At 37.3% G+C, this 26,681-nt stretch overlaps 1 protein-coding gene across 2 annotated transcripts; it reads left to right on the top strand.

Annotated features, from left to right (window-relative positions):
• The first annotated feature begins 307 nt into the window (after window positions 1-307).
• tle5 (TLE family member 5, transcriptional modulator) lies at window positions 308-24,875 on the top strand. Of its 2 annotated transcripts, none has more exons than XM_039694880.2 (7): window positions 308-706; window positions 14,072-14,160; window positions 16,420-16,483; window positions 19,593-19,637; window positions 22,596-22,658; window positions 22,801-22,875; window positions 24,017-24,875. In XM_039694880.2, the coding sequence occupies exons 1-7, from the start codon at window positions 680-682 to the stop codon at window positions 24,245-24,247; spliced, it is 594 nt and encodes a 197-aa protein (XP_039550814.1). In that variant the 5' UTR covers window positions 308-679; the 3' UTR covers window positions 24,248-24,875. The 2 variants fall into 2 exon arrangements, with proteins under 2 accessions (XP_039550814.1, XP_039550815.1); XM_039694881.2 differs by having other exon boundaries at window positions 542-706; window positions 24,020-24,875.
• The last annotated feature ends 1,806 nt before the right edge of the window (window positions 24,876-26,681 follow it).

Here is a 26,681-nt window from a genome sequence, read left to right as displayed (position 1 = left end):
TACTTTTTATTTATTATATATATATATATATATATATATATATATATATATATATATATTTAAATTATTATTTTAATAATTATATATATATATATATATATATATATATATATATTAATAAAATAGTAAAAATAGTGTGTGTGTGTGTGTGTGTGTATGTGTGTGTGTATTTATATTTATACACACACACATATAATACATTTTTATTAAATATATTTGAGCTATTTGGTGGTTCGGTTTTTATATCGTCACATATGGAAAGAAAGAAAAAAAAAACAGGAGCAGCCATCAGCTCCTAAACTCCACTTCAGCTCTTGCACAGGCACAGCCACACGGTTTCCTCCAACCAGGGAGGAGAGACACACACCAACCCTTGTCTTAGCTCATTCCCAACGTGGAAAAGGACAGGAAAGATACCATATCAAATCAGCAGATTCCAGCAAATCATCTACGGATCATTTTCCGTGCCGAATGCGTGTTAAAGAGCGCGCTCAGTGCGGCACACATCATCAGGCAGACTGTGCTTTATTGCCATAGCAGCAGCGCGAGCTGCCTGTAGCTGGCACAGGAGCTAGCGACGAAACAAAGGAAACACTCACTAAATAAATACGTCTACTGAGCAAACTGCTTCCCTGTTCTTTAAGGAGGAGAAGGCAAGACCTCGAAGACCAAAACTGACATGATGTTTCCACAATCCAGGCACTCGGTGAGTGTAAATCGAGCTGTTTGCTGGCGCTGTGTTGATGTTGTTAGCTGGCTTGAGCTTAGCATTGGCAGCAGAGACATCCGTGCAAGTGTGTGTACGCTGAAACTTATCGCAAAGATTAAAAATGTAACACATATTTCATTATATGGTATTACAATCTTTTATATTTCCAAACCACACGTGTCTGACTTAAAAATCCACTAATGCGTGATTTGGCACGTCATAACTGTGTTCGCAAATGGGAACAATGTAGATGTTGTGTGCTTGTGACATTTAACAGTTGGTGAATTGTGTTTTATTACATTCAACTTCACTCTCTCAACCCTCATAAATGTGATGCATAACCGGTTTATTAGTCTGTACTTTGCAACAACGCATCACATTATGAGATTTCAGATGTTTATGTTGACATCTTTCAGTCTTCTCTGATAAACTCTCATCATGCCAATGGCTCAAATGGAGTAGTGCCAAAATGTATCTGTTAACTAGCATTGCAATCACAAATCCTTTGAAAACACTCTTCTTTTTGTTTTTAGTTTTGCCAAAAACCGAAGGTGTAAATCTGTAATGACATGTTTGTATTTGTATTATGCAAGATGTTTTCCCTGCAGCAACGCAGGGGTGTGTGTGTTGTGCACACCTCTTGATCTTAATAGCCAAATTCTCTATCACTGCTTATGAACTCATTTATGAATTGAGTCACACATAACGAGTTGCTTCCTTATCAGCCTGACTAACCTAGGTAAGTGATTTAAAAGTGGGTTTAGAGTATTTGCAATGTGCCCAGACTGTGAAACCTCATCACATGTTAAGTTTCCTGCTGGCTGTTACTGATTAATGAGCTAATATGACATATATTTTGATTAGGCACTCTTGATTAAAGCTGTATGGCTGGAAATAGTAAGGAACTAGATGTGTCGATGAGCTGGATGGTCTGGTTTGCTTTAAAATTATCTTGTCACAATTGATCAGCACTTAAAATAAACATAAAATGGCACCCTCAGCCCTTTTTTTGTTTTTACGTAAAAAACATTACATTTTTTCCATATTTTCAAATGTAGGGCGACACTTGATTGGTTAGTGTGAAGAAGACTTGGTGATGTCATGCGCAGAGGGAAGTCGTTTCAGTGGCGGAGCGGTTTATGTTTTGATTAAAGATTTAGATTAGACCATGAACAGATTGGGTCAATTGTTTTTTTTTTTCATAATAATTTCTTTAAAATAAATACATCTCTTTGCGATGAGCTTGTTTCACTTTTATTTGAAGTCAAACAAGGATAACAACAAGGTTTCCTTTTTTCTTCATCATTTAGGCCTAAGTCTTTATCTTGCTTCACATATTTGTACTTTTTAAGGCAAGTGAAGGTTACTTTTAATTTTTAATGAATTTTAAATGCGCAAAGTAAGGACAAATGACCTTGAATAATAGATTTTAATATAGACACATTTTTTGATTCATTAAGTAATCCTTGAAAACCTTTTCTTGAAAATTGATTTTTTCTGAAATCACACGAAACCGATGTGATTGTGAAGGGTACAACAACTTTACACTTGTTTTAAACTAGATTTTTTTTTTTTTAAACCGTTATGTCATTGACCCATAAAGAAAGTCAATGTGGTAAATTTTGATGTTGATTAACATCAGGACTTCTTTATAACTCATCCAATTATATCGTATCATATCATATCTTTTTTAGGTGTTTGAGCTGAGGTGGTGAACTGAACGGCTACATTACAGTCTGGTAATGAAGGGCCGACAGGGAGCATGTGAAAATGTGGGCCCAGTTGTAGTCGGCACTACTTTGTTGCCACGGCGCTGTGACTCCATAGCAACGACTTCTCACCAGACTTGACACAGAAGGTGTTTACTCTGACCAGCCTGAACAGTTCATGACTTCAATTGTTCACCCCTGTGTAGTTGTACACACAAGCCTTTTTAATCGGGCAAGCCCGCCGCGACCGGTTTTTCCGAGGTCATCTAATGATGTATGTATTCTCGTGACGACATTTTCGAACCTTACCCTCCTTAATTGGAGTGTTACGACCCAATACACCAAGTTATATCAGGAATTACAGATTTAAACCCTACATATTGAAATCGCATCGCGTTGTGTGCGCTCTAAAATATCGGAAATGTTTAGTTGGCATTGTACTAACGTTATTCAAGTAAGTACCTGCAAATATATCTAATTTTTTGTGTACCTGATGACACTTAATAGCGTTTTGTCCTCCATTTTGTTTGAGTCGAGATCCAGACGAGTGATGTCATAATGGTGGGGATTTGTGAATTGGTGTGCGCCATTGATTGTGGCTTTTCAAGGAGTCATTTCTGAAAGCCATTGTTGCAGTAATGGCTTGAAAGAGATCGAGAGTTGGCACAGAAATGAACACACACCAATGTGAGTGTGTGTGTGTTACCCCTGACCTGATGCTTCGGGTGGGGCATTCAGATTTATTAAGTCGAGTTAGCAGGATAGATCTCCGTCAGATCCCTCAACGCAGTGGATAATCCCACATCTTGCTCATTAAAGAAACTCTGTTTCTTACACACACACACACACACACACACACACTCGTTTATGCATGCTCGACGAAAAATGTATTGCGTTCTGCAACTACTTTTTTTTTTCGACAACTACTAGTGGTGAAAGTTTAAATCTGGCTCATGTCACTTGCCGGTTTAGTATTTTTTAATTTCTTGTTCCTAAAAGGAAAAAGGAAAAGCAAATAAAAATATTATAGATATATAAAAAAAGAAGAAATAATTTGGACAAAAATGTGCTTCAAATATATTTTAGACAGTTTGCGGCTTTTCCCTCACAATGTTGCATCTTTTATCTTTTTTTTTTTTTGTGTGTAATTTCTCAGTTCAATTAAAAGTGGGTTGTTTAAATTAATTAAACTGAAATTAACAATTAGGTTTTCTACTCAACAAAAATAAAGTGAATGTTGTGAGAATTACAGTTTAAGATGTCACTCAATATCTTAAATATAATAATTCAATCATATTGTAAATATCTTGTGTATTGCAATCTGTATCCTATTGTGAGGTTGTTGGCAATACTATATTAATGTTTCATGTATAACACAAATTGTGTTTTATATTTGCATTTTATATTATAATATATATAAATTAATAAAAAAATATATATATATAAATTCACACACATACATTAAAGTAATTTAATTAATTAAAGCATATTAATATTATAGTAATTATGCATGCCTTAACAAGCACTGCTAATATATAAAAACAAATATAATTTTTAATAAATAAATTTTAAATGATCATGTAGCAATTTTAATTCTTTCCTTGATTAATCCAACCATGATTAATAGTCTTTGATCAATTAAGTAAATAGGCAGCAACAAATTCAGTGTTCATTTCTGCAGGTTGAAATTATAACGCACACACACTCCTGAGCAGATGTCTTGTTTGTTGATGGCAAATCTGCTCATTAGCATCGCAAATAGGTCTTCGAACACCTTTCTGGACTGAAAAAAAAATAGTTGCCCATAGGTGTCACTGACTCTGATTTTTAGTATTAAATGAGAAATTCAGGCCGCCTCAAAAGAGGCGCTGACAAAACAGCATCCGTTGTGAATGGACTCGGCCTGTACTGTGGTGAAAGGACGAGGCACGGATGGCTTAATTAGCTTGTCTGACTGTTTGTGTTCCTCCTGGCCTTTGGTGTGAAGGACGCGTGCTGGGATAATTGCGTCGCAGGATTATTTTTACCAGCGCAGGTTTTTTGCCAGTTGCTTGTGGCTTAGAGGCTTTGTATGTTGCACACATGTTTCGGGATGTGTGTGTGTGTGTGTGCTGAGACAGACGGGCTGCATCAGTATTCCCTGGCAGTGATGGAGTTGCGCTGTGGGAAAGCTGCGCCCCAGAGTAAAGCAGCGGTCTGGAACAAAGCATCCTGGTGGGGGACTGTTTAATGTGGCAGCACCTCGCTCAGACCTGCCTGTCGAAAGACACACCGGGCTAAAGAACCCTTCCTAAATTGCTTCCGCCTCTACAATCAAAGACCATAAGCAGCTCTCTTCTTATGGTGTGTTGTTCACACCAAAATCGAATTTAATTATTTGTGTGAGTAGATTACCAAGTCAACGCAAAAAAGAATAGATGCGGATTCGGATTGGCCGACATGACTGGCGTGTTGTCGAGTTTAAGGTTTTTTATGTATTATTTCAGTACACAATGTACACATTTAATTTCGTTTTGGGCGTTCATTTACACAAAAATGGTGTTTTGGGGGCCTGAAAACGCAAACTTTCATGAAGTTAAAAGTTTTTAAAAACGATATACCTTAATTGTCTCTGTATAAACTACAAAAATGTGAACATGTGTTATAAATGTTCAGTATAGGGGTATGATTCTCGCTTGGGGTGCGAGAGGTCCCTGGTTGAAATCCCGGACGAGCCCCCATTATGTTACGTGCCACGAGCACTAACATAGAGAGCGTCCTGTTAAAAGGAAACGCCCGGAGTTCCGTCTCCTACTCCTGTAATGACTTCACGACTCAAAAGTATTCAAAATGAAGAACAGCTTTTATTCTTGCGTGTAGGGGTGGTTTACTTATAGGCGTTTTTAGTTATTTTCGCAGATCCGTGTGTATCTGTAAGTTGTTGTTTCTACTCAACTTTCTGTCATGTTCCATCCCTTCAAATTTAACTACTGATTTTTACTGTTTAGTCTATTAGACAATATATTTTTTTCAAATTATATGTGCATTAATGTTAACACTATGCATTGTCTGGTATTTGTCAGAATGCGCACAGCTGTTTTTGGATTCTAAGTTGTATTTAACTTGCAGCAGTGTAAAATGATTAAAAATCGGTTTAAAATCATTATTTAAAATAAAGCTGAAATAAAATACTAATAAAAATAACAAAACAGGGCTCCAGAGACTAACTTTTCCAATGGTTGAACTTGTACTACCAACTTTCTCAGTTGGTCGCACCAGCATTTGATTTGGTCGCACCTTTTTTTTTTTTTTTGCTACATGCCATGGGATTAATCAGTGCATGCTGATGGATGGTGGTTTTAATGGACCAAAGATAGCAAAGGCTTTCTAGGTTGCAGCATAAATACCTGTAATATATTAATTATCTTTGCTAAATTTAAAGGATAACTCCGGTATTTAACACCTTGAGTCTATTTTGTAGTTTGTTTTGAATGAAATAGAGTGGTGGACTTGGCTAATGGAAATGTAGACAATGGGTCCTATCTCAACTTTTTGACTTCTTTCAAAACTGTGCAACTCTCCGAGTGGTTGGTGGTGTTCGTTGATGTTCTGAAACAAGTAGCGTAGCGAAATACCGTTTCTGTCGTGTTTTTATTTGTCATTTTTTAAAATCGCATTGATGCCTGCTGGAGGACTCGGTGCTCGTTGATATTACTGCGCTAGCTACCGGAAAAGGAAAGGGGTCTGTTTACATTTGGTTGTAGTCTTTTCGCTCGGTTCTCCGTCTCTCGGAAGGCTAGAGTGAGCAGAGCAACTGTGCTCCCGGACTTTTTTTACGGTGCGCTAGACACCGTGTTCCGTACAGCGTCCCGGTTGTCGCCATCAAGTGGTCGGGAGTGTGCTAACGCTTCAGACTCAAATATCGAGCGGAAGTTTATACTCGGTTGTGAGGTATCTGAAAAAATAGTTCCACAATACCAAACAACACGGATTGAAAGCATACATTGCGCCGATATATTTGTTTTTAATCATCAACAAACACCACCAACCACTTGTGAGTTGCACAGTTTTGAAAATGAACGTTAAGGGTTGTTTTAAGGACATGTTTGTGCATGCCCATAGACAGCCAGTCTAAAGCTGTCACAGGCGATTCTAAAATAGTCAAAAAGTCGAGACAGGACCCATTGGCGAAATTTCTAAGTCCACCACTCTATTTCAATCAAAACAAACTACAAAATAGACTCAAGGTGTTAAATACCGGAATTATCCTTTAATGATAAAACAGTCTGAATATAAACACGTATTATAGGTGTACCGTAGTGATTCAGGCAAAACACGCCATAAGCCAAAGTCACGGTTTGGAAAATGGATTCATGATGTAGCCTACTCGTTCATTTTGAATGTAAATTATGGACTGTAGCAGTTGATACAACAGCGTTCTGTTGCGAGAGTGTCCACTCGCACATATGCGACCACATAAAATTTTAACTCTCATTCTCAAAAAACATTCTCAAAAAATAGTCGCATATGCGAACAATTTGGTCGCAGTCTGGAACCCTGCAAAAGCACAAAACAAATTGGCTAAAACTTAAACTGTCATTCAAATGAAAACTAAAAGCTAATTCAAAATACCCTTATAGTATACAGTAAATATTCCTAAAGTAAATAGACTTGCAGTAGAATGGTAAACCAATCTTATAAGATATTTTGGTTTAACCGTGAAACGTGAAGTGAATAAGACTCCAGGGTTCTTTCCAAGGGGTCATTATTTGTGGGCAGTCGTTCGCCTCCCATAGCTGTGCCATTTGTTACAGAGTCGGGAGTAATCGGCTGTCTTCCGGAGTCTCTGACCCATGCCGAGCTCTTTACCAACAAGGCATCAATCACGATCGCTACTGTTCCATTTGTAATCTCGCAATCACCTTGAGCCGCCTGCTTTTAATTTCCAGTCGTGAGCCGCTGTGCTGTTTGAGCTCTTTTCTTGACTGACGTTCCCGTCGCTCGCTCTCGTGATTCCTCCTTCTCTTTCACTACCCCCTACCCTCTGTGTTGTGTATCCTTTATGCTGTGTGACAGCTATTTGTCTGTAATTTGACTGCCTCCGTCAGCCTTTCCAGCGAGAGGAAGCTTGTGTTTGGGAGTGTGTGCCGGCTGAAGTGATAAAAGTTAAATAATTCCCTTCCAAACGACTCGATGAGGATGGATTGGAGCCGGGAAGTGGGATAACACCATTTCTCCTAAAGTGAAAGGGAGTGAGGGTTCGTAGTGACTGAGGATGGGCGAAGAGATAATCATCAAAATCAACTTCCTGCCTTAACATGATTAGCCACCTCCATCATTTGGCGGTGTGGCTTCCGGTTCATCAGCCCCCCTGAGGCTTTTGCCTCTTTGAAGAAACACTGTACCTTAGTCTAATGTGGATACAGGTTTGGATACAGTAAGAGGTCTGTTCTTGTTAAATCAAGTTCTTACATTGCTGAGTTGCGTTTTACAACTTTTTCCCGTTGGTGCCACAAAATGTTTTGGTGACCTATTTCTAAAATTAGAGCCCGACCGATAAAGGATTTTGAAGGCCGATACCGATACAAATATTTGTTGGTTTTAAAATCCGATATATCGGCCGTTTTTTTTTTTTTTCGGAAGCGCGCAGCAAAACATGAACAGATTTCCCTAACATTACTTATTTGTAGTTATTTATGAGTTTTAACTAAAATAATATGATAATCCATTTTAAAAAGAAACTTGTTTCTTTTATTGTCACAACAGAACAGACTGATGGTAGTGGCATTAGCTAGCTTTGTGGTTAGCTAGTCTATGATGAGCCATAATTTAGCAATGTATAACGTCATACTGCAAATTGTAAAATATACATTTTCAATATAACAGGCCTAGGAGAGATGATACGTCTCATGGCTATAACTGTCACGTGTTATTAAAGAAATACTTCAGTCACATTGTCAAAATTTAAAAGGACAGTCAGTCAACTACACTGTAACAGCGTAATGTAACTATTACTAGCTAATTCCGCTTTACTCTCGGCTTATTTAACAGCAGCAAAACTGGACATGATAGTCGCAAATTTTGTCATGCTTATTTGAGTTAAGAGAACTGATGGGGATGTTCTTTTGTTATTCAAGCAATGTATGTCTCGTGACCAACTCAACGAGTGTTGCCAACAGGGACGGTGTAGAGTGCCCTCTAGTGGACAAACTATACAACTCCAACACTCATGACATGGTTCAAGCGTGTTTCGTCCGTTTTTATTTTATTTTTGAAATATTAATTCATCGGCCATTGTAACTGCCGATACCATGCCTAATATTGGACGATATTATCGGCAGGCCTGCCGATATATCGGTCTGGCTCTTTACATAAACCTAAACTTTAACTTAAACATAAACTCTACATAAACCTAGGAGCCCTAACCTTTTAAACTCTTGTTTTTTCGTTTTGTGTTCAGTTTTTTTTTTTTTAGTGGGAATACAGATACAAAGTTTATTTTGGAGAAAACAAATTGACATCCCAATATGGTAATGGGAATTTAGCTGTGGCTATTATGTTCCCATTAAGTAAAACAAAAAAATATGAATAATGTGCGATTTAAAACCAGAACCTCCATAAATTAGTAAAAAGTAAAAACTGAGAAACAAGTCAGTGCTTTACTGTTTAGTATGTGTTTATGGGTCAAATTGTGCTTTATTATTGGTAAATTGACTTTTTGGTGCAATAAATAGGCTACACTACATACACAATCAGCCCCTCCTCTATCTGTACTACTTTTACGCTATTAGGCCAAATCTAATTTTGTGTGAATCCAATGGATCAGATTTAGTAAACTAGATTTTGATCGATCAGATTTAGTAAACGGCAAAAAATCACATGAAATATGATTTTTGCTAATCTGTTTCGAGCTACATTTCATAAGGTTCAGAGGTTTGAAATCCTATTCAAATCGCTTTTTTGAAAATCCGTTTCAGTCTGACTGCTCTGATCGGATTTTCATGGTTTGTGATTTTTCTCACCTCCCGCAAAATGTAAAGTCAGACGTTGTGATAGGAAACATACTGAAAGTTGCTGCAGAAAGAAGGTTGTGTTGTTACAAAGTGCCGGACGAGCAGAAAATGATGATATAGGAAACGTGTTTGACCTACAGTTGTGCTGCTGCCACTGCGGTGGCGACACACTGTCATGTTGTAAATAAGACAACATTTGTATTGCCAACCCCTTAATGTTGTGGTGGTTGTTGTTTTTGGCGTATACCGACCACCAACGCAATGTCATTGCCATAGAAACCAAAGCAGATATTCCGGAAAATAAAAGGACCGCATGGGTCAAATTGGATCAAAACAGTTGCTTACAAGTTGCGATACACAATGTGGGCAGTCAATAATTTCAGATTACATTCCAATCGGATACACAAATTATCCGATTTGGACTGACAGTGTGACTGTGAACATAGCCTTATACTAGTCTGGACTGTTTGGTCAAATAATTATTAATATCAAGAAATTGAAGTTCTAATTAAATTGAGCCCATTGCATTGTGGGATACTGTATTCCTCACAGCCTGCATTGTTTACTTCACATTTTGACTAATGTTATAGTCCACTGGGTGTTGTGTATGTATACTCTGCGTGGTATACATACTATATATAAGTAGAATGCTATTCCAAACATAGCATCAGTTACAGGAAGACTGGGTTGAGGATTTGGCTGTAGTTATCCTAGTGCTTCTTGGTTTGCCGGTTTCACCGAACTACTCGCTGTAATTCAAGTATAAAAACTCTCTTCTCCTCTTCAGATAACTACATCTGGGTCTTTTGTATGTAATCCCTTGGGATGGGGGAAAAAAAACTGCCAACGTTAGAGTTGAAAGATTTTTCTAGAACATTTCTTTTTCTGTTAAACGGTGGGGTGGGAGGCACAACTGTAAATTACGGGAATGATGAATCCCATTTAGCCACAGAAGACTCACAATTTGCCCACCAGCGTATAAAGCCTTTTAATGGTTTAATTGCATCTCAAAGGAGAAGCGCACAGAGGCAGAGTCAAATTAGGGATTGTCCCATATTTTGGCTCTTGTGCTGCATGAGTGCCGTCTGTGTGTGGTTTTCTTTTTTTAAGTGAATATGAGATTTGCTCTAAAGCTTAAAATCATTAGACTAAGCTTCGCAACCTTGAAGGTTTCCATCGCTTCATTAAGGCTGGTGTAACTTGGCGGTTAAAGATTTGACCTGTTAACCAAAAGGTTGCAAGTAAGATGTGATTCAAGAACCGAATCTGTAGCTCAACTGGTGGAGAAGAGCCATGAGTCATTTTGTAAAAGTCAGATCACTCAGTGGGTATTTTTGAAAGGTTTCTGAGATGCTAATTCCAGTTCTACATGTACAGCTCATATCTACTCTTCACAAAAGAAAAAATGAAAAGATTTTTTTTTACAATCAACTTAAATAATTTATTTAGCTCAGATTACATATCATTTTGAGTTTCTGATGATTAAATCATTCTCCTTCTTTGTATTAACTCGCTTTTTCCATTTCAATGAACTTAAAATTTTAAGGCAACCAGGTTACTTACTTTAAGTTAAACCAACAATATTTTTTTTACAGTGTACTTGAATGGGAAACGACAGAAATCTCCTGTTTGAAATGTTTGATGGAATAACATATTTTAAATTTGCACTAAAATCTAACAACAATGGTCTCATAAATTGTGATTCTTTAGCTCAAATCACACGTTAAAAAATATTTTACCCATACTTGAAAAATGCTAATGCACATGATCACTTAAGTTTGACACTTAAGGTAAATTGGTATTATGGTATTGATACTGAAATTTGATGCTTTTTTGCACAAAAAAAAAAAAGAACGAGAAAGAAATAAAACACTTAAAATCTATTTCTTTAAAATGCTACAAATTAACTTGGACATCATTATTAACTTGATTTTGATTTAGCTATTTAATTGCTAAAGCTTACATTTAAGGTAAAATATTACATTTTTAAGAGACTACGTTTCTGTAAATGTAGCTAAATCATCATTGCATGCTTGGGCCAGGCATTTAACTCCAGGATACTTAATAGAAAGATTAACTTTGTAAGTGTACTTGAAGTTGCTTTGAATAAACGCATCACTTAAATGTCAAAGTCGCAAAGGTCAGTCAGTATAAAAAAGAACCAATATTCTGCTCAGTATTTATTTCTTTAGGACTCTAACGCATGTTTTCATTCACACAGCATGTGTAAATCTGTTTCAACACACTTAATGTATTAAAGACCAGTTTAAAGTCCTCTCTTTGCTTAGCACACAGCTAACACTGTTCAGTGCCTGCTAAAACCACATGGATGACGTTATGGTGTAGAAGCAGGTCAGCAATGGCCTCTGTTGAAAGCGAGTATTGTGCGTACGTAACACCCATGATCTCCCCGTCCCCGGACACTCCAGCAGGCGCTATCGACTCAAACTTTCCCAATCGGCCCCATTCCCCCGGCATTCCCTAAGGAAACTGTATCTCCAGTGGTCACGCAGAAATGTGAGGACTACTGTTAGCGGCGTCTGAAAAAGATTGACTGTTTGGGCACTTAGTGCTCGCTGTTGACACAAGCCTCTCTTTCATATGCAGTGGAGCACAGAGCGCTCGGGCTAAGTACACAGTTTGTGTTAAAGGTTGGTCCGCTCGTACCATGGGTTTCAAGAATTTCATCCGCCGAGCGTCGCCTGCAGAGTGGCTCGGGATTTTTGAAACGGAAAAAACGCAAACCCTCGAAAGGAGTCAAGAACGGGTTGGCAATTTTGAAAATGACTTGAATGAACTGCTTGATTGTTCAGAAAAGATCAGAGCATCAAATAAAACCCAACCAAGTCCAGCATGCTGATGGAGACTAGTGTCTGAATTTAGTTTTCTTGCATCTTTTTACTTGTAGGACCACAAGATCAAACATGAAAGCATAATTATTATCTTTGTGTTTGTACTGATTTTCTTCTTCGTCTTCTTCTTCGAGACCTCAAATCGCAGAGACTGGTTATAATCTTGGCGCACAAACACACAACCGTATGACACTAGGTGGCACTATAATAAGGTGATTTGCGTTTTGGGTCGTAACTTTGGAACCCTCAAGCCATGTTTATACTCGACGCGTCCGCAAGAGCGCGAAGGTGCGTGCGGCAAAAATGACGTCGTTGGGGGGTGGGCGGTCGTGCGCCCAAGACCACATTTCACCACGACACTTTTTATAACATCGCTCGGCGCTGCATCCGAAGATGAACGACTTGGCCGAATCTGGACGAACTGGATATGATCATTCTATATACAAAGACATTTGCATTCATGGGTAACCATAAAATCTCATTTTGTGAACAGGAACACATTTGCATTAAGCACCTAGTTTGCACTTGTCTAAAGTAATTGATTACATTTACAAAATAATCCTACAATAGCAGAAGTCAGCCCTGCTGGTGAAATTAAGGTTTAAACACTCTCCATTAAGGCTTCAGTTGTTTATAGTTTACATGCAGTGAAAGTAGGCTAAAATAAACCTACTGCATTTACTCCTTTATGAATTAGCAATTAATAAACTATTAATAAACGCCAAACTGCTGATTCTTGGTGGTTTAGAGGAGAATTACTCCAGATCGCCCCCTGTCGTTTCACAGAATAGCACAACGGCGATCGCGTCATGTAAAAACGCACTCAGCGGAGACTCACGCTTGTGTGGAGGCGTTAAGGGCTCGGCTTTTTTTACCCCCTTAATCCTAGTCAAGCCCTACAATGTATAGCCCTACCTCCTATATTTCCAATTTTTGTCTATAATTTATTTAGAATTTTCTGCAAAGTTATTGTTAAATGAAATCCCTCTTGACATATATTTTAATTAAACTTAATATACCAAGTCCACAGGATGTTTTGTTTATAATTCAGGTTTTGCGAAAATTTGTTTCGTATTGAGTCTGAGATTAATGACTTGTGGTTCAGTAAGTGAGTCATTCACATTAATTCACCAAAGATTCACATTCATTTGACTCGTGTCTATATGGACTGGTAAACAAATATGTATATAGTGCTCATCGTCAACCCATTCTACCCAGAGAACAGTTCATTCTACGGTCACGTACCAAAGTAGTCAAAATGACCAACATTTTCAATAGTCAGAATCTGAAACATTGGTAATAGCAGCATTACTAGAATTACAGCTGGAAGGGCTGCATTCATCAAAATTCAAGTGTGGCAGTTGCTTATTGGGAAAACCGCCAACATATCACCAAGTCTAGGAAAAATCTGCCCTGAAAAGCGCAAAATGGTTCCAATAACATCTGCATTTTCCCTGCAGGTGTGGCCTCCACACTAGGGAAATAAGCTCACCTGCAAGCCGAATACATGTAATCCAAAAACCTTGGTTGATGTCGAGCTCCAGACATGACTGACGCCTTCTAAATGATGAGTTTTGAATATCGCAATAAGCCCTGTGAGATTTTATTTGCTGCTTTTTATACAGTTCACTTGAATTCACTCTTGATTACAACATTTCCTGTTTAGAAAGCTGCATCTGTTTTGGCCGGAATTCTCTGTTCTTGGCATTGAAACCGCTGTGATGCTCCGTCCCCTGGATGCCCAGAGGATGCTGCGACTCACGCTTTCTGAATAATGCAATTGACCACCGTAAATTGCTTTCGTTCCAGGCTTCATCGCAGCAGCTGAAGTTCACAACGTCAGACTCGTGCGACCGCATCAAGGACGAGTTCCAGTTCCTTCAAGCACAATACCACAGGTATGCGCACACACTTGCAAGTGCAACACCTTACCTTTTGTCTAATCTTCCATTTTAATGTGCAACGAGGCTATTGTCAGCGCTGCCGGCTGTGAGTGTTAGTAACTTAGGTATGCTACCTCTGGAAGTGGTCGAAAGTGGACAAACTCAAAACGTTTTAGACCCTTTTTACACCTGTAGCGTCAAGCAGAACAGAGCAACCAGAACCTTACGAGTCAAAAAGTAATGACTTGTGTGTGTGAACGAGTCAGATGTTAATTCGGTCGCTCCTCTGATTGACTCGGGAGTTAATTCTGTGAAGGAATCACCAATTCCTTAAAAGAAACTAGTTCATAAGAGTAATTTGTTCTTGAATCAGACTACTCTATTCACATTATCAAAAGTCTCACAGAAGAAAGCAAGCCAATTGGGTTCAAAACAACATTTCTTTTTTACCGTTTCTTTAGGGCGGTCCTCTACAAGGTAGTGTGACTAAATTCACCATTAGCCGGCATATTTTTTTATCACTTTTAACAAGCTTCCCCTTGTGTCTCATTCCCATGCCGATTAACACGGAGCGGCTACTATGATCTGATCCGTCTGATGCCTTGACTCTTTAAAGACACAAAGATGCTGCTACTGTCCCGTCTTTAAGGCAACATGTCTTTCCCTCCCTATTCCCATGACAACGAGCAAACCCTCATTTAACCCTGGTTCACAGAAGAATAAGCCCTACGTTGTTGTATGTGTATTCAGAGCATGGATTCACCACCATTGACTTCAATTGAGATTCAACAGACAAGGGCTTTTTTGGTTTTAAAAAAAGGAAATGTACTGCAGGCGGTCCCCAGAGCCTCGCCGAGCTGTCGCTCCCTTCTACAAATGCATAAATAGATCAGGGAATACATAAATCAAAATAAGGATGACAGCAGGAGCGATTTGGAGGCGGAAAGAAACGGCAATAAAACTCCATCAATGTGTCGTTTTTTGGCGTCTTTTTTTTTTTTCTCCGAGAGCATCTTTGGAACCTTCAGGAGGTCTCGGCCAATCAGTGGCTGGCATGGCCAATCACAGGTAGCCTGGCAGCAGGGAGGATGGTCACCATGACAACCCCCAATATATGTTACACAGTCATAACAGCCCAGTTTTTTTTTTACCCCTTTTTTGGGATAAGTGGAAGCAGCAGACTGGAGAGGTATGAAGAGACAAAATGCTTGTCATATGCCAACGAAACAAAAACCTCTAGGATGTCGTGTCACTTTATTTGTATTTAGATCAGATGCTTTCTCTTTCCCAATCCCATTTTTTTTCCCACGTGGAATTACTAGTTCACTTTGTTTTTTGAGCATAAGAAATTAAATGTGTCTTGAAAGGAGTCTCGGCCAAGTGGTTTGCACACATGCTGACATCACATCGAGCCATGGTGCATGTTGGGGAATTCTGGTTCCAGTTTGGTTCCACTTTGTGTGGTGTGATAAACCAGTTCCTGCCATTTTTTTTTCCTCAATATGCCACAACTAAATTGAACAAAATGTAAATTTTTGCATCCAAAAAATCAACTTAACTCAAAATATCATGGTATCATGCTACAGTGCTCAAGCTGGCAGTTCTGGCGTTTTAAAGTCTTGCTAGTTAAACATTTTAATCGCATTGTGTTCTGTGCACACATTAAAAGCCTATCACACAGCTCGTGTGTTCTCTTTCACATCGTATTGCGCTTAAACTGTCAAATACACACCAGATTTACCTAAATGTCTTAAGTGACCATAAACAATTTGGAGAAAATCAGATGCGTATCTGTATAATAGATCTGTGCATTCGGTCTTAAAGTGACAGCAGCTTTATATACCAGCTACCATTTGTCATTAATGGTTAAAAAAAACTTCTGTAGATTTAATAACAATCAATGTATCATTTATACAGTAAAGTCTGTCGTGTTTTATTTAAAAAAAAAAAATTGTATTCAATTTCTTACTTGAATGCTACTGTTAAATACTGTGGGCAGAGAGCTTCTCTGAATCTGATTGGCTAGTTTTCTGACATCTGTAACATTTAATGAGTGGTTTTCCTAAATGATATTGCTGCCATAGAGCGTTTTTAGCTGACTATTTGCACTCAATTTCTCTCCCATCTACCGACTCTGCCAAAAGAATGTGAAAAAGTCAGAAAAGTCTCTGAAGCAGTCTGAACTCTTCAACTGATCTGTTGCATAATATATGTCTAGTCGGTGTCTGTTCTTTTTTTATTGACCAGTCTTTTTTTTTTTTCTCCTCTTTTCAGTCTGAAGCTCGAATGTGACAAGCTGGCCAGTGAGAAGTCAGAAATGCAACGTCATTATATCATGGTAAGTCTGCACAGAACGCCCTCTCCTCCAGAGGGATGCGCCTTAGGCTAGATGTGCCGGAACATATTCACATCCACAAGAAACTCACCTAGCCCTCACCTGTCGGATTTCATTGTGTCTTATTCTCTGTCTGCCTCAACACTGTCTTTTCTGCTGCTCTATTAACATTCTCTTCCTCCTGTCCACCCAGAGGCGTCATGCACCTCTCTTTTGAGGGGACGCCAGTGGCATACCTGACCTACTTGGTATCATAGATGAGATTAGACTTGACTAAAGGAAATATTATATTATATTATATTATATTGTTTATCTATTGACAACTTGGCAGTTCATTAATGATTTTATTAATTTTCAGCAGTGGTGGAGGAAGTACTGAATCTCAGTACTTAAGTAAAAGTACAAATACCCAGATAAATATTTACTTTAGTAAAAGTAGAAGTAACACAATGACAACCATACTTAAGTAAAAAGTAAAAAGTACTTTATTTTAAATGTACTTTAAGTATTAAAAGTAAAAGTACTTGCATAACAATTTATTATCTTAATGTCTATTTTCTAATGATTAATAAAACATTTAATTCTAACTCATTCAACCTAATAGCCTACTCCTATAATGATGTTCAATAATGATGGAAAAAAAAATTTCTGAAACAAGCTTGCAATTAGGCAATAGCTTATCCTTACTATATGTTAATAACTATGTTTGGCAGTAAACGCGATTCATTTATGGTGTAATTCTGAACCTCTTGGCTTGCCATAATCCTAACCAAACCAAACATATATTACACACGGTGTGTTTCCTATGCACGTAAAAACAATAACACACTGCGTGTGAGACGCATTTAGTGTGACCGGGTTGATATACTGTATCTATGGCAACCAAACGTCACTGGTGAGACAAACGTGCAACGAACGGACAGTCAGATGACGTTTTGGCAGGGGAAAAACTGATCAGAAAATGTAACGAAAATGTAACAGAAGTTGTAGAAATGTAGTGGTGTAGAAAGTATAATAATTGCTGCAAAATGTAACGAAGTAAAAGTAAAAAGTATGCACTATTTATTGTACTTAAGTAAAGTAAAGATACGTGAAAAATGTACTTAAGTAAAGTAACGAAGTATTTGTACTTCGTTACATTCCACCACTGATTTTCAGCTTGATTGTTCTTATATTCTTATAAGATTAGTATATTCAGGGTTCCTATGCAGTTTGGAAAAGTATGGAATTTTGAAATGGAAAATGTGTAGGAACATTGATTATATATTTAATTTTCTTTTCTTTACAAACAACAGTATATATGAAGAGTTCAGATGCAAAAGCCTCTAAATGCCATTTGAAATTTTCTTCTAAAATGATCATTTTTATCAAGCTTGTATATTCAAGTTCAGTAATTTCACTTAAATTACAATTAATAGGTAATCCTCATTGCAATTTAAGTGAAATTATTGAACTTAAATATACAAGCTTGATAAAAATGATCATTCTAGAAGAAAATTTCAAATGACACTTAGAGGCTTTTGCATCTGAACTCTTCATATATATACGTATATATATATATATATATATATATATATATATATATAGACCATTTCACAAGATGTAAACAACACTGGTCCAGAAGCACTTCCTGTTTCAGTTTTTTTAACACTACATAAAAGCTGGGATAAAATACAACCAACAGAACATTTAAAACTGAATCAAAAACTTAAACAAACATCTTTAAGATGTTTTCTTTACATGTGAAATAAAGAAAACAGTTACAAACTGAAACAGGAAGTGCTTCTGGACCAGTGTTGTTTACATCTTGTGAAATGGTCTATATATATTTATATATTTCATATATATAATATATATATATTTCAAGATTCTTAATATTAAAAAAAGCCACATTATTTAAAAGTTTTGTTATATATTCTACATCTATTTTCATCTATTATACATACATCTACTATACTATACTATATATACATCTATTTACTTATTTACAAGCAACTTAGCAGTTCTTGTATAATGTATATTTATTTATTAACAAACAACTCAACTATTATATTATAGCTTTTTCAGCTTAGTGGTTCTTATGTGGTATAAATATGTGTTTATATTATTAATCTATTATGTTATATTAGGTACAACTTAGCGGTGTGTATATATATATATATATATATATATATACACACACACATATATATATATATATGTATATAAATATGTTCTCATTCTTATATATTAACTCGTTTTTGAATATTAGATATTTATTTGTTTAGATATTATGCATGTATATTTATTTTATGTGTGTTTATGAACCTTTTTGTAATATATTTTTTATTTAATTATTCAATAATCAATTTATATTTTAATAAATATTTTACTTTCACTAATTGTGCAACTTAATTTTCTAGAATGCAAGTAAAAAAAATTAAGAAGTTGCATTAAAAATCCACTTGGCTCAAAAAGCGTTCATGTTGAATCTGGCCGTGATCTTCAGGCATCATGTATGCTTTGTCTTCCTCTACTCTCTAGTCTTCCACCCCCAATCCCCTCCTTTTACCTTGTCTGCCATTCCTTCTTTTGTCCATACTCTGCTCTCTCTTTTCTCATCCATCCCCCCGATGATATTCCCTCCCTCCCTTCCCTCCACTCTAACCTCGTTGTCTCCGGCCCGGGCCTCGTGTTGCTGTCTGATATTCCGCCTCTAATTGATCCGTCGAGCGGCTTAATCTCATTTAATCTGTGCGGCGTTGCTCTCACGCGCATCAGCCAGAGCGCCCTCCCTCCCTCTAATAGCCTATCGGGTTCCCGCGCTCTGTCCGCACCCGCTGGAAGATGGGGAGGGTGGGCGTCCGCCTTGCGTGGGTGGTAATTGCTTTAGGGACCTACTGCTGCTTGGCAAAGCCGACCCTGAACCAACTCTGGCTCCATCACTGATGCTCCCCAGTCTTGTTTAGCTGCAGAGGTTGTGTTACGCTGCTCGTTGATGTGTGGATGATGAGCGAGGCTAACACTTTCGCATGTAGTACGCACCAGTATGCCTGCACATGTTACACTGGGGTTCTAGATGTTCAGTGCTGTAATACTAAAAATGTTAATGTTTGACTTTATTTCTTTGCAGTACTATGAGATGTCCTATGGGCTGAATATCGAAATGCACAAGCAGGTAAGTTTGTTGCTTCTACGTCTAATCTGATGAAACCAATCCAGTTTACACTCTAATGGTGCGTTCACTCCGGACGCGAATAGCGCGTCAGGCGCAAATGATTTCAATGTTAAGTCAATGCAAAGATGTGTTAAGCGCGTCAAAAATTCCTGCACCGCGAATAAGGCGTAGAGCGTGGCGCGGAAGACGCGAATACACCTCATTCGCACGTCAAGTTCGCGTGAATTGAGCGTCTGGCGCATTAAGCGCGAATGATTTAGTTAGTGCCATTTGTGCATTCACGCGTTTGACGCTAATTCGCGTCTGCCGCTCGAGTTGAAAAATCTGAACTTTGCCGTCAATTCGCAACGCGTTAACCAATCAGGAGCCTAGCTGCTTGCTCACACGGTGAAGTGTCTGGTTGCTTCAATACATTATTTTGTAATATGACTAAATGTATAGTGGGATTCTTATGCACAACAAAGCAAATATTTGATCACTTCAAACTTTATTTCGATATACGAGACATGTTCATTTTGTATTGAATGTTATTCATTCCATATCTAGATTATATGAAATATTATTATGATGTGACAACCAACATGTGTACAAGTTCGTGTCTGGATGTGAGAAAGAAAAAAAATCACTGGACAGGTTAATAACTTTTGGAGGCTGTCTCTATTTATCATCAAAACAAAAATAAATGACAGCTAGATTAGATGGATGAGGGCGAGGGTGATCCTCGGATGCGGGACAACGGGTTATCAAACTCGAAGCCGGACAGGCGGAAGTACCACTGACAGCGGCGCAGCTCCTGGAGTGAGCAATTGGTGAAACGCGCCAAACGGTTGATCCCCACGCCGCTGTTCTAGCTCTCCAGAACAAATACAGTGCGGTGAATCTCTCGATGAATGCTCGATCAACATAAAAAAGATGTCCGCCAATGGGTTTTGATTTTGCCGCGCAGAAATTTCGCTTAACTTTTGATTTTACGCGAAACTGACGCGCAGATTAACACTAAGTGGTCAAGCGTCAAACTAGACGTAGTAGACACGAATTTGATGCGCTATTCGCGTCCGGTGTGAACGTAGCATAAGATGTTCATCTTCATCACTGTTGCTCAATGTTATTGAATGCTGGTGCTTTCAGTTTGAGACTGTCTAAACACAGAAGTGTCAGTAGGGGGCCAGTTACTAACCCAATTACTAACCCTCAAGTTGTCCCAAACCCGTAAGACTTTTATTCATCTTCAAAACACAATTTTTTTTAATCAAATCTGAGAGATTTCTGTCCCTCCATTGACAATCTTCGCAACTACCACTTTGACGCTTCGAAAAGATCATAAGAGATTATTAGATCCATATTAGAATTAATCCATATGAATCAAGTGGTTTAGTTTAAAATTTCTGAGGAGACTAATCGCTTTCTATGATGAACAAATTGAATTTACGTTTTTGTTCAATGGACTGAAATCCCTCCATTGACATTTAAAATTACCTCATTTATGTTTTGATTGAGAAACAAAAGTGTACGGGTTTGGAACGACACGAGGGTGAGTAAATGACAGAATTTTCATTTTTGGCTGAACTATCCCATTAATAATTTATGATAACTGGTTTATTCACGGCATACTATCTGCAATTTATGTGGTAGCTGGGAGCTGGGGGATTTTTAAATGAATATGGGACACAAAAACACTGAAATAGTCAATAAAAATGAATAATTTTTACTGTTTTACTGTTTTTAAAAATGAATAATTTTTTTTTTGTTTGTTTGTTTTTTGGCTTGCCTTTTTAACATTTTAATGGCTCTGTCACAAAAAAAAAAAAAACAATATTTTGTGTAATGTAATTTTTTTTTCAAAGAAATTCATTATTTAATTCAAGAGGGATGTATTGATTTGATTGAAAAAATACTTCTGCATTGTAACAAAATATTTCTATTTTGAACTTTCTGTTCATCAAACATAAAATCCTGAAATAATTTCCACAAAAATATTTACTAATAATATTTATATAAACTTTTTAATAAACTTTTTTTTTTAACTTTGGCAATGATTTACAAACAGCAATTCAGCATATTAGAATGATTTCTGAAGGATCATATGACACTGAAGACTTGAGTAATGATGCTGAAAATTCATCTTTGGCATCGCCGATATATAAATGAGTATTTGAATAGTTTTTTTTCTCCCTCTAAATGAGAAATGCTCCAATAAGTGTTGATTTACAGAACAGTTAGTGGTTAATTGGGCGTCGAAATCTAAACACGTGCCATTGCGCCGCTGCAGCCAGTCTCGAGAACACAATTCATCAGTCCCTGACCCTTTATGTGACACAGGTGAAATATGTTTTTAAAAAAAAGTCAGCCAGCCATGGGAGAGTGTGTGCGAAATAGAAATGCAGGGCATGAATGCAAAGAATAAGGCATGCCAGTGTTTGGTATGCAGTCACTTTTTCTCTCTCTCTCTCTCTCCTGCATGCTGTAAGAAGTGTCAGCATGGCAGGCAATTGAAACAGGGTTATTGTTGCCTCTCTCTTTGTCCCACTGCATGTTTTTTTTTGTTTTTTTTTTGCACGCAAAAATTCTCAAGCTCTTGCAGGCTTTTCAGTGCTCAGAAAAATCACGTTTCTTAACATGAGATTTCTATATATTTATTTATATATCAATCTCTTTTTTTGTAGTTTTATTACCTAAATATTGTGTATGTGTGTGCGTGTGTGTGTATATAGCGCTAAAAATAAGATATTCAAAAACAAATTATTTATTACATTTTCTTGTGAGCCATAAAGTGTTATCAAGGCAAGCCATACGTTATTATAATTTATTTTTTTATTCTGAATTTTTATTTTTTGCTGTCAATTACGTAGTCGGGAATGTGTTCGTTTATATTTTTGGAGCTGAATAACTGGGCCATTTGTGACAAAAGTGAAAGAATTTGCTGAGCGTGTGTGTGTGTTTCTCCCTCCCTCCCTGCAGGCAGAGATCGTGAAGAGATTAAATGGGATCTGTGCTCAAGTCTTGCCTTACCTGTCTCAAGAGGTACAGAGAGATAGCAGCGCTACCTCATCATTTAGTTTATAGCATTATACTTCTGTCTGAAACGCTCACAGTTAGTCTGATTTTAATGTGAGTGTATAGCACGAGATGTGATTGTGATTCAGATTTTATTTATTTTTTTCAGCACCAGCAGCAGGTTCTGGGGGCGATAGAGAGAGCCAAACAGGTCACCCCACCAGAGATGAACTCCATCATACGGGTAAAGTGCGTGTGCGTGTGCGTGGGGGACTCATGTGGATGACACACAGGTTTATACAGAAGGCTGTTAATGGAAATGCACCTAAATGAGTTTATGGAAGTCTAATTATGCATAAAGAAAGGCATTATTAATGAGTTTTGTGCATTGTAGCTATGCATTTATACAGCTTTCTGAATATCTTAACTCTTAGTGTAGAATCAATTTTCACTCAGAAATTGCTTGTAAATTTCACGAATAATTACAAAGAAACAGCAAGCAATACATTGGGTTAAACACAAAAAAAATTGAAGTAGAAAGACCAATAATCTTTGATATATATATTTTTTACAGTGCATGACAAACAACATTTATTAAGCGTTTGCAGCTTTTGCTTTGTACAGTGATAACGCAAATAATCCAATGCAAAAATTACCTTATTTTTACCTTAACACATAAAAGATCATATTTGATCAAATTACAGCAGTGATTTAAAAATACCCGTGTTAAATAATTAATTACTGATTACATTTTTTAATAAATAATAATCACAGTAAATAGTTATTGCACCAAGTAACATAGGTCAAAGAGATAAATGGATACCATCATTTTGGGTCGTCTTCTCAGCAAGTTTGCATTTATTTAGGGGAAAAAACTGTAATTTAGTGGAGTATTATTACAATTTAAAATAGCTGTTTCTTTTCTATATATATATATATATATATATATATATATTTTAAAAAGAGCTATTAGAATAGAACAGCATTTTTTTGGAAATAGAAGTCTTTTTTTGACATTATGCGTATCTGTACTGTCACTTTTGATCAATTTAATGCATCCTTTCTGGATAAAACTTTTCTGGATAAAACTTTAATCTTACTGACCCCAAATTTTAGAATGCTAGTGTGTAGATTTGATTCATTAATTTAGAATTTGAGTTGAAACTGTATAATAATGTAAGTGCAACAAAAAGTAAGAAGTTCTTCCTTCTCCTTTTTTTCTATATTCTTTTTCTTTTGCTGAGATTTAGTTTTTATTATTTTTTGTTTAAATATGCTCTGTTCTCAATGACCATGTTCTGAAGAGGAAAAGGAAATGAAAAGAAATAAAATTATTCATTCAAGAAATTCCAGTAGTGACAACCGTCTATGTGTGTGTTGTGTAGCAGCAGCTCCAGGCTCACCAGCTCTCTCAGCTGCAGGGGCTGGCACTGCCCATGACCCCTCTCCCTCTGGGTCTCAGCCAACCGGCCGGCCTCCCCGCCGTCACCTCCAGCTCCGGCCTCTTCTCCCTCTCCAGCATCCTGGCCTCTCAGGCCCAGCTGGCCAAGGAGGACAAGAGCACACGCGAGACCTCCGACAGCCACCGCGAGGAAGACGGAGACAAGTCCGACTAGTTGCCCAGCCGCCAAACCCGTTCCTTCGTCCAATCAACATCCAGAGCTCAACGTAGAGCAGAGGCACTTGTTTCCCTTTTTCTTTTTTATCTTCCCTCTAAATTCCTTCTGTGTTCACATGCCTAACGTTATTCGTTCTGGTTCATTTCCGCAGCTTTCTATATGTATTTATACCAATCCACCTTTTTATTGTGTTACTGATGCTTGATTTGATTATCTTTACACTATTTCTTGCCTGCGTGTGTGTGTGTGTGTGTGTATATATATATATATATATATATATATATATATACAATTGTATATTTCTTATGCTAGTTGTGGAAATGGTCTTGAGAATGGTGCAACCGTTAATGGACCATCGACCCTTCAGTAATAATTCCTTTTTGTTTTTTTCCCCCCTGCTCCTCTTAAAATCTTTCACCTTTTAAAGCTACAATCTACAATAACTGAGTCAAAAGCACTTTGGCCCTAGGCAGTAACTCTGAGACTAAAAGCAACTTTGCATCTAAAAACTTAGCCGCAGCATAATCCATTTATAGTTTAAAGGATCGGTGTTATTTCTCGAAGGCACGACTGTTGAATCTATCCTACCTTAAAGGGATGGTTCAAGTAAAAATGAGGTTTTATTTTTATGTTGTTCAAAAATGATTTTACCTATACAGTCTTCTGTGGAACACAAAAGGAGATGTTTTGAAGAATGTTCACACTGCCCCTTTCCATACAAAGAATGGGGGCCGAGAAAAAAAATCCAAGTCCCTATGACTTGTGTATTAAATTTGAATTGTTCTGAAGCCATTTGTGTGTAAAACTCAAATTGAAGATGTTATTCACTGGAAATGTTGCTTGATAGTGTCACCATTTATTTTTTTTGTATGGAAAAGAGTGTGTATTCCACAGAAAACATCTTTTGTACTTCAAAAGATGACATGAGAGTGAGTAAATGATGATCAAATCTTGTGGAAGAAAAGATTTGAAGATATGCTGCTCCTTGAGAGTGAATGGGGACCAAAAAATAAACTAGGCCACATGGCCAATGTTTTGAAGCAATTGGTTTGAGAAATGTAAAAACGTAAGGTGTTAACTGGAAATTTAGCTTGATAGCTGTGGTCACCATTCCCTTTCATTAAATGGGAAAGCTCTAAACATCTCCTTTTGTGTTCCGCTGAAGAAAGTAATGCAGATTTAGAACGACATGAGGGTGAAGAAATGATGATTGAATCTTCCTGTTGTTTTCAAACCTATTTGACTGTTTTGAGGAATGTCAAAGCTGCTCCTTTTTATGCAATGAGTGTCAATGGGGACCAAAATGAAAAAAAGCATCATAAAACTAGTCCATTTTTATCTGAAAAAACATGAATAATGTAAGTCGTTATTTATTGAAAATTTAGTTTGATTGTTGTGGTCACCATTCACTTTCATTGTGTGGACAAGAGCAGCTTGAACATTGCTCAAAACATCTCCTTTTGTGTTCCACTGAAGAATGAATGTCATACAGGTTTGGAACAACATGAGGGTGAGTAAATGACATTTTTGTGTGAACTGTCCTTTCAAACTGCTTGACGAGACGTGATGAATAGTGTTGAAATGAAGAAAGAACATTTCTACAAGGCCATTCAACGTACGTACTGTATATCTATATACCTGTTTGCCTGATTTCTGATGTGTTTGGAAGCTGTGTTGTGCTGTCTTAGACAGAGAATATTAGACGAATCCTCTGAGAAGCTAGCTACCCTGCTCACCAAGTGAAAAGGGATGCTGTTTAAAATATATTTTTGGTCTTCTTTTATAGTAATGTTGATTGTCTACATGGTGAAAGTCATGTTGTTTTCTTTCTAAGTTTAGTTGTAAGAGAAAAGGTATTTGAAAAATGAGAAGCACCTTCTTTAAACATCTATTTTTCGTTGTTTTGATCGCACTACAGAAACATGAAGTATGTGAAATCATATCTATAATCCCAACAAAGAGAAAAGAAATTTAGCACATTGCTTTCTTAAGTGGTCTTAAGGTAAAAGCTTGGATGCGATCGTTATTTTGCTTTCTCCTAGTGTGATATTGTAGTATGAGATTCTACCAAGAGGGGGCAGTAAGTCCATAGCAAGTCCACACTAAGACCCTCAGGGTCACTTTAGTTTGAAGTTGTGCTATTTTAGGTGTCCTATGTATGTTTCTGCAAACATATGATATGAAATACGCTTCTTTTGACATGCCCACAAAATAAAGAACCGGTCTAACATTTATCCAATCAGAAGATTGCATCAAGAAAAAGCTGTTTTTGTGTCTAATTGAAGCTGTAATTTGCAGCTATAGCAGTATTCGAGTCATAGATTGTCGTAATAAAAATCTAATTTTGATTTCATCTATTCTGGAAATGAAAACTAGACTTAACACGCCTTTTATTTCTAGCTCTATGCTTTTTACTGGGGTTGGGTGGATG

The sequence above is a fragment of the Pimephales promelas genome, chromosome 2 (assembly GCF_988280905.1).
Source record: "Pimephales promelas chromosome 2, fPimPro1.hap1.1, whole genome shotgun sequence".
Taxonomy (NCBI): domain Eukaryota; kingdom Metazoa; phylum Chordata; class Actinopteri; order Cypriniformes; family Leuciscidae; genus Pimephales; species Pimephales promelas.
This window is presented reverse-complemented; position numbering and strand designations above follow the sequence as displayed.

Bases quoted from the DNA above. Each gene is read 5' to 3' on its own strand.
- tle5 (XM_039694880.2), top strand. From the start codon at position 680: ATGATGTTTCCACAATCCAGGCACTCG. The intron at 16,484-19,592 runs GTAAGTCTGCAC...ATTTCTTTGCAG, and splicing joins TGCAACGTCATTATATCATG to TACTATGAGATGTCCTATGG. The intron at 19,638-22,595 runs GTAAGTTTGTTG...CCCTCCCTGCAG, and splicing joins ATATCGAAATGCACAAGCAG to GCAGAGATCGTGAAGAGATT.